Raw genomic sequence first — 8,283 nt, 5'->3', positions numbered from 1 at the left:
GGCTGAAACAGAAAAATCACCAAGACCTTGAGGAAATCCCATGCTACAAAGTCAGTTCCAGGCCAGCCTGAATTAAAGAAGGAGATCCGATTACAAAAATAAACAAATCTTGTTTTAAAACAAAACAAAACAAAAGACAACATGCCCACTCTTGTGGTGTATGCCAGGAATTCTAGCACTTAGGAGGCTCAGGCAAGAGAATAACTTTGACTTCTTGGCCAGAGTTTGTTACACAGTGTGTTCCTGGCCAGTCTGAATTATAGAACAAGACTTTATTCACCAAAAAATAATAAATAAATTACATGTTGGCATGGTGGTGCATACCAGGAATCTTAGTCCTCGGTAGGATGGGGCAGGAGGATGCCCAGGAGTTCCGAGCCAGCCTGCTAATGTAAGTAATCATAGTTAGTTCCAGGCTACCTGGAACTAGAGAATGAGAGGTTGTTTTAAACAAACTAACTAACAAACAAACAAAGAAAACATTATGCTTACCATGGTAATGAAATCTAGGAATGTTAGCACTTGGGAGGCTGAGGCAGGAGAAGCTTCATGATTTCGATGAGAGTCTGCACTATGTAGTGAGTTCCAGGGCAACCTAAATTGCAAAGCCAGATTTTGTCTCAAAAACAAAATGTGGGGACAATAGCGTTGCAAGCCTGTTATCCTAGCCCACAGGAGGGTGAGGCAGGGGGATTGCTCTGAGTTAGAGGTCAGCCTGCACTATATAGTTAGTTCCAGGCTAGTCCGAATTACAGAAAGAGCCTCGTCTCAAAAACAAAAGATGGTGGCTGTGGTGTTGCACCTGTCAGGAATGTCAGCACGCGGGAGGCTGAGGCCGTAGGTTCTTTCAGAAGGAAAGGATGAAGATATCTGCCTCTCGCCTGCAAAAAACCTCATAGAAAGTACAAAACCCTGGACTCCTCGTGGGGACCATGGTTAGCAGGCCATCCTGACCACGCCCCTCCCAACCCAAGGCCACCTCTTCAGAGGATTCATGGAGCCTGAGCAAGCACCAGGAGGTGGAGAGGTCGGAGGCCCAACCTGTGCGGGGAGTCAAGGCGACCACCCCCTTAAAGTACAAGGGGACCTGCACTGATGTGGCTTCTGCTGGCTCCGCCCTAGTGGGGCATCAGTGTGGAGACTCGTTCTGCGTTCTAGGCTTCAGGTGTGGCGCGCGCCGAGGATGTGTGCTCTCTGTTTGGGGTCCGTGTGCAGGGCTGTGGGTGGAGTCCAGAAGCCACAACTGTAAGAGAAGGCCCCCAGCCGTCTTGAATTTCCTATCTGGTCAGCCCTGCATCCGAAGAACCCCCTTTGCACCCAGGAGACCTTGGTCAGGAGTTAAGAGCCTTGTCCAGCCAGGACACGGGTCTAGGCCCTGCCCGGAACCAAGATGCCGATCATTAGGAGGAAAGCGGGGGACCCCAAGAATGCCCTTCCGCTCCTTCGATTGCCCTGGGAAACCCCAGCACACACGCCGCCGGAAGTGACGTTCCCGCATTCCGGACTCGGACTCGTGGGCTTGGGGATCCAGGCTGCCGGGTCCGGCTCCGGGTCTCTCGCCTCAGGTGAGGAGAGCAGCGGAGAGAAGCCCAGTGAGTCAGAGTCAGCGGGGTGCGCTGAGGGGCCGTGGTACCGAACCCTCACTCTGAAGAGGGTTTTAGCCAGGCTGAGGGCTCTGTAGGGGCGGAACAATTTGTTCTTGGGGGGTCGAGCCTTTCTCTCAGGGAGTCCAGGGCAGGGAGGCCGAGGCCGAGCCCGCGCTGAGGGCGCTGAGGCCCGGGCTCCCGGCACGAGGAGTGTGATAAGGGGAAGGTGAGGGCTGTGGGAGGACTGTGAAAGCCGCACTGAGAGAAATGGCCGCAGAACATTCTAGAAAGCGTCGAGCCGCAGATACAGCGCCATGTCCTAGCACCCGCGCGACAATTGTGAGGTCATGAGTTCCAGTACCATAATAATAATAATACTCAATTACCAGAAAAGGCGCTGCTTCCTGCTTCAGTTCATGGTGCTGACCTCGCACAGAAGGGCCCACAGTGCACTCACTGGACCCCCACAGGACAGTCAGAGAATTATGGGGGCTGTGCTTTAAATCTCAAGGGCAGACAGCACCCGGCTCATTTTAGTAAAGGTGGGTGCCAAAGGAGGACCCAGGAAGCTGCGCCCGAGAAATATTCCCAGGTATTTTGAAAAGCCTCCGTCGGGGATTTAGCGCAACTGCACAGCACTTGACCAGAAGCCTGAGGTTGTGAGTGTGAGTCCTGGTATAAAAATAATAAGAACAATAATAATACCTAATATCTAGAAAACCCTCTATTTCATGCTGTAATTCAAGGTGCAAATGTCACAGAAGAGTACCCCTATGCCCTCCTTGGGACCCCACAAGATAGAGGCTTCTGGGAGCTTTGTTTAAATCACTGAGATGCATAGCACCAGGTTCCCTTAAGTACAGGCTAGGGTTTTTGGAGGACAGAGGAATCTGTGCCCTAGAGAGACGGCCCCCAGAACCCCAGATCAGCCACTCTGGTCAGCTCTGCACAGTGGAGGGCAGTGCCCTCCTCACTTCCCTGGGGCCTGAGAGAGTTGGAGCCCTGTCCTGGGGTCTGGGGTTGCGATGATGGAGCTGAGAAGCTCAGGCTCTTTTAGGTCCCGGGGAGCTGCTGAGGGCAGAGTGAGGAAGCCTCTCACCAGAAGCAGGGTCCCACAGTAACGCTGCTGCTTTGCTTCTGTGGTCAGTGGTCGGGCCCCAGAGCTGATTCGCCAGCGACTTCACCATCTCCTGGCTTGGACCGAGGAGAGCAGAGCGACAGGTGCGGGAAGGAGACCAGCTCACGGCAGACCTCAGGCCACCTGGAGTCGGAGTCTTGGTGTGATCTGGTGCACTCAGGTAGCAGGGGTGGGGCGTGTGCCTGTGCCAGGATCACAGGTGAGCACCTAGAGGGAGGAAGGAGGGTGCCTCACCCTCAGAGGCACATCTTGGGGAGGATCTGTGCCCCAGGGTTCAGCCTGGCAAGCACTGGGCGCGATGCCCCAAGGTGCAGCCCCATAACTTGTCCATGTGGGCTCTGAGCCAAGTGTGACTGTGGCTCACAGAGGAGGGGGCCTTTGTCTCAGGACTCTGAATTCTCCCAGAAGCCTGGTCATTACTGAATCTAGGAAAGCCTCGTGCTCAGTGCCCAGGCTGGTGATTCCCGGCTCACAGGCTAGTCTGGGGGACTTCATAGATTAGGCATGCCCTGAGCAGAGGGTGGGAACCAAGGTATGCCCCGGGCTGGAGCAAGAATGAGGCGGGCCTGAGGGGCTGAGGACCATGGGACCAAGCTGCCTGTGTTTGGAAACTAGTGACATTCCCAATTTTAACTGAATCTGAGGGAGGAAGATGCAGATAGTCCTAGGGATGGGCTCCTTCCAGGACTCAAGGGCAGAACTTGGAGGACTGTTGAGATGACCTTGTTGTCTCAATCAGAGGGCCTCCCCAGCCTTGAGATTAGCTGGTATTGGGGGGTGGGCAGTGCACTTTGATACTTGGTGACAGGAAGGAGGGGGCCCTGTGTAAGAGGCGGGCTCATGGGAGATAGCCTTGGATTGCAAGTGCATGTGCACGTCCGAAGTACTGGGGTATGCTCCAGGCAGAGGAGACCATGCAACAGCTCTTTCTGTTAGCTGGGGAAACCCCTGAAGAGGTGTCCAGAGCTGCTGTACTTCATTTCTGTCCTCTTGTTCTCAGGACGTCACGTTTTGTTGTGAGGAGTGTCATCTTGTCAGCAGTGGGACAAGGCTAGAATCTGCCAGAAATCAACGTGAGGAACTTTGGTTAGTAGGAAGGTGCCACACATTGATAAAATACAGGGGCCCTGCGGAGCCCAGCATCTGCACTCTTCACCGCAGGACCCTGCGGAGGTTGGCTGCATGGGACTTGCTCTCCTTCATGCTAAGTTGTTTGGGGTGGGAGGATGCAGGGAGGGGAAGATATGGGAGCTCTACGTAGTGAGCAGATGGAGGACCCCAGGGGCTGCCAGATGCAGTCTGTGGATCCTTCCCAGGGACTGAATGTGGCTGCAGCCCAGAACTTGTGAATATTTGGTGGCTGCTTGTCCCCTGGGGTCGGCCCTGGGAGGCCCCAAGCAGCATACTCCCTTCTGCTCAGGGCAGGAAGGAGGCGGGGAGTCCCCAGGGGAGGAGGTCTTGGTCTCAGGGGAGGGGAGAGGAGATCTCAGTTGGCCTCTGTAGGGTGGGGGTGGGGAGGGTTAGACCTCAACATGAGGAAAATGGAGACAGTACCGAGGCACACGGAGCTTCCTCATCACATGAGAGACTGGCACAGGCCCTGCTGTCAGCACTGCTGTCCCCACGTGCGGGTGACAGAGGGGCACCTGCTCACTTCTAATAGAATCCTGGGGATCTCAGGCTGGTGCAGGACTTGATCTGCAGGGGTGTCTGCAGGTTGGCACAAGGAACCCCATCTGCCCAGCAGACCTGGGCGTCCCGGAACCTGCTAAGGTCCAGGCAAGGACCCTGAGAGAGACCTGAGGCCACCCTGCCCAGATGCTTGGTGCTGCACACACAGCCGCCTGAGTCCTCAGCCATCCTGGGCAGCCTGGGCAAGGCTGCGAGGCTGGGGCCGCTCTCTTAGTGCTGAGTGCTTGATCTCAGGGAGGAAGAGGAGACTGAAGGAGCTGGACTCTGGAGGGCGGAAGTTGGATCTGGGCCCTGCCTGGAGTCTAGATGAAGGCAGAGGGAGCTCCATACCCAGACACACACTACCCTGGCCTCAGCCTAGCTCTGCTGTCACCTGTGGAAGACCCAGGGGCCCTGGGTAGACTCTTCCCCCCTCCTCTTCTTTGAGTGTCTCACAGAGATGTGGCTGTGCTTTAGAGAAGGTGGCTTGAGGTCCTCCCAGGAGGAATCCCAGACTTACCATTCCTCCAGGCGAAGCCGGAGCCAGTTCCTCTCCCCAGGGCCCATGGGCCCCACTGCATATAACACCTCTTTCTGTTTTATGTGACACCTCTTTCTGTCTCCCAAGGGCAGGTGTGGCCAGATCTGGGGCCCCCTCACAGCCCTCTGTAGCCTCTTGTGCAAGTTCACATGTGTTCTGACCTATTACTTCAGGCCAGCAGAGGACTGGGGTCCAGGTCCTGTCCAGGCATCGAGGTCCCTGAGTGAGCAGGGAGAGGACCATACACCCATACCAACAGGGACATCGCAAAGTCCAGCCACCCCACCTGTGCAGGCAGCAGGACTGTGCTGAGGGCTTCAGCCTGAGGCCTCCACAACTCTTACAGGAGCTGCAGGAAGCAGACGGTGAGGTGTTGGTGCGAGACTGCGTCCTCAGCTCACACCACAGAGGAAGCCCAGGTGGTGCCAGGAGTTAAGGTGAGGTGCTGCTCGGATGTGCACTAAACACCACACCCACCCCAAACAGAGGGACCCCATGGTGCCTGCCACCTTCACCCTGCTGTGTTCCTGGACCTCTGTCCTTTGTGGGCCAGCTGCACCCAAAGAGCCCTTTCACTTCCTTGGATGCCCTCCATCCAGGAGGACAGAGCCTTCAAGCCCTTAGAGCACAGCCCGGAGAGGGACCCCAACTCAGCCTTTGTGAGAGCTGCCAAGAGGGGCGTTCTCAGTGGGGCTGCTCATGGGCTTCCTCTCTCCGCCAGGCCTCTGAGTCCTATCACGGAGCTCCTGCTTGCTGACCATCACCAGAGCCATCATGTCTCATTCTCGGAAGCGCCGCTGCTTCATGCTTGAGGCTGACCCTGAAGCCCAGGATGACAACCAAGGTCATGCTGATACTCGGGTGCCTGTGCCCGTGGAGGAGGAGGAGGATTCTTCATTGTCCTCTTCCAATTGCTCCTCCTCCTTCCCCTCCTCCTCTCACACATCGTTCTCCTCCTCTTCTTTCTCGGGCTCTCCTCCACATTTGAGCTCCTCAGAGGAGGATGACACTGCTGCTGGAGACCCAGTTTCCCCTGAGAGTCCTCTCGGGGCGTATGCCTCCCTCCCCGCTATGGTCTCTGCTCCATGGAGCTCATCTGATGCATGTTCTGTTAGCAGCCCATGTGGGGGGGTGAATGCTTGCCAGGTGCTGCCAGGCTATCAGATTTTACCTAGTGGTGAGGGAGATAACAGGGTAACTAATCTAGTGAATTTACTGCTCTTCAAGTATCGAATGAAGGAGTTAGTGACAGAGGCAGAAATTCTAAATGTCATCCAAAATTATAGCGACTATGCTGCCATTTTTTCTGAAGTCTATGAGTGCATGCAGCTGGTTTTTGGTATTGAGTTGAAGGATGTGGAGCCCTCCAACCACGCCTATGTCCTTGTCTCTGTCCTTGGTATCAGCTATGATGGGATGTTGAGTGAAGTTCAGGGCGTGCCCAAGACTGGCCTGCTGGTACTTCTCCTGTGTACTATTTTCCTGCGTGGTGGCCGTGTCCCTGCAGAGGACATTTGGCACATGTTGAATGTGATGGGAATATGGTCTGGAGCAACACATTTTATCTATGCGGACCCCAGGAACCTCATTTTGGGAGATTTTTTGCAGGAACAGTACCTGGTGTACCAGCAGGTGCCCAACAGCTGTCCAGCTCGATACGAGTTCTTGTGGGGTCCGAGGGTCTGCGCTGAAACCAGCAAAATGAAAATTATAGAGTTTTTGGCCAGTCTTAGTGGGAGTGATCCCAAGTCCTTTGGAGCCAGGTATGAGGAGGCTTTGAGAGAGGAGGAGGAGAGGATGCAAGCTACAATTGCCACAAGTGCTGCCCTGGCCAGTGCAAGTTCTAGTGCCAGTTGCAGCTTTTCCTCCACTGAGTAAGGGAGCATGATTCAGTGATGCGTGCGGCAAGGAGCCAGGCTAGAATTTGGGGCAGTTAGTGAGTCATCCTTGCCTTACTCTTCCATCGCACGGCTAGGGGGTTTATCTTCATATCCTAAAATGTTCCTGTTAAGTGGTTTAGTTCAAAACTTACATTTACAAATTGTCAGCTGCATGTTTCTTGCTGTTTATGATGTTTAAGAGAAAGCTTTGGTATTTTGTGAGTCAAGTTGGGGAGTCTTTCCTGCTATTTGTAACAACATTTTGTGGCATTGGAATTGAAACTTCTTTGAAATTGTGAAAAAACTTAATAAAAATTCAGTATTCATTTTATCTCCTTTTATTTTTAATGTATCATTGTATAAAATTAAAAGATATCAGGAGGCTGAAGCAGAAGGATCTCCATGAGTTTGAGGCTAATCTGGACTACAGTTTAAAACCAAGGTTAATTACAGAGTGAGACCCTGTCTTGAACAAATTAAGTTAAATTAAAAGATATACACCTAGATCTTGTTTGCTTTTTTTTTTTTTTTTTTTTTTTTGAAACAAGATCTTGCTATGTAGTTAGTGCAGGCCGGCATTGAACTTGCTTATGTAGCCCAGTCTGGCCTCAAATTTGGGATAATCCTCAAGCTTCAGACTCCCAAGAGCTGGGATTAAAGACATTTACATTTTAAATTCAAGGTTACATTGTGATAAATGAAACATCACTTATTTCTTACCCAAATATTTTTTGACCGCCTGCTCTTTGCAAGAGCCTCCATTAGCAGTATGATCCCATGGCGAGCCAGACACAACCCGTTCTAGAATGGTAGGCCAGCTGCTGTGCCAGGGAGATGTGGTCACATCCCCTGGGACATGAAGCATAAGTGAGGGATAGTGACGGATGGGACTCCGAGGAAGAGCAGCTGAGTCAAGTCAGAGCCAGGGCGGTTCGAGGTTTTGGGAAACTACAGTTCCTTCTGGAGGAGCTGATGGCAATGAGATTGCGGAGTGGTCAAGGCCAGACACACGGGGTGGGGGGCTCGGGACTGGGAGAGCATAAAGCAGGACTGGAGAGTCTCCTCTGCTGGCTGCCCAAAGCAGAGTGGGCTGCAGTGGGAGCAGGCAGGTAAGGCGCTTTGTAATGTAGAACATGGATTAGGTCTTCCGGATCCATCATCCGAAAGGATTTCCTTGGAGATAGAAAATTTCCAATAGCCCAGTGACCATTGCCAAGATATTGGCTAGATCACTTAGAAGAACATTGTACTCAGGTTATCTTCAGTGTCCTTGCACACCTCTAAACAAGGGTCAAGTTTGGGAGTATGAATGAAAGTAGTGGTTAGAGTGGAAAATCAGCTGGGAGGAACAGGAGCTGCTCCTTCCCTCACAGTCTAGGAGCAGAGCTGTATCCCCTGGGAAAGACTCCTCCACAGCCTGCTTTTGTGGCATGTCCTCTGAGAGGGAGGAGTGGCTGAATTTTACTC

The 8,283-nt window shown here is 53.0% G+C and overlaps 1 protein-coding gene across 3 annotated transcripts; it reads left to right on the top strand.

Moving 5' to 3' along the window:
- Positions 1-1,504: 1,504 nt before the first annotated feature.
- LOC100730227 (melanoma-associated antigen 10-like) lies at positions 1,505-7,078 on the top strand. Of its 3 annotated transcripts, none has more exons than XM_063245667.1 (5): positions 1,505-1,565; positions 2,734-2,807; positions 3,725-3,810; positions 5,283-5,373; positions 5,658-7,078. In XM_063245667.1, the coding sequence occupies exon 5, from the start codon at positions 5,711-5,713 to the stop codon at positions 6,812-6,814; it is 1,104 nt and encodes a 367-aa protein (XP_063101737.1). In that variant the 5' UTR covers positions 1,505-1,565; positions 2,734-2,807; positions 3,725-3,810; positions 5,283-5,373; positions 5,658-5,710; the 3' UTR covers positions 6,815-7,078. The 3 variants fall into 3 exon arrangements, with proteins under 3 accessions (XP_063101737.1, XP_063101735.1, XP_063101736.1); XM_063245665.1 differs by having other exon boundaries at positions 2,734-2,884; XM_063245666.1 differs by lacking the exon at positions 1,505-1,565 and having other exon boundaries at positions 2,617-2,884.
- Positions 7,079-8,283: the final 1,205 nt, after the last annotated feature.

Source organism: Cavia porcellus, unplaced genomic scaffold (genome assembly GCF_034190915.1).
Source record: "Cavia porcellus strain 051 isolate PalLab524CR breed Dunkin Hartley unplaced genomic scaffold, mCavPor4.1 scaffold_3, whole genome shotgun sequence".
Classification (NCBI taxonomy): Eukaryota; Metazoa; Chordata; class Mammalia; order Rodentia; family Caviidae; genus Cavia; species Cavia porcellus.
This window is presented reverse-complemented; position numbering and strand designations above follow the sequence as displayed.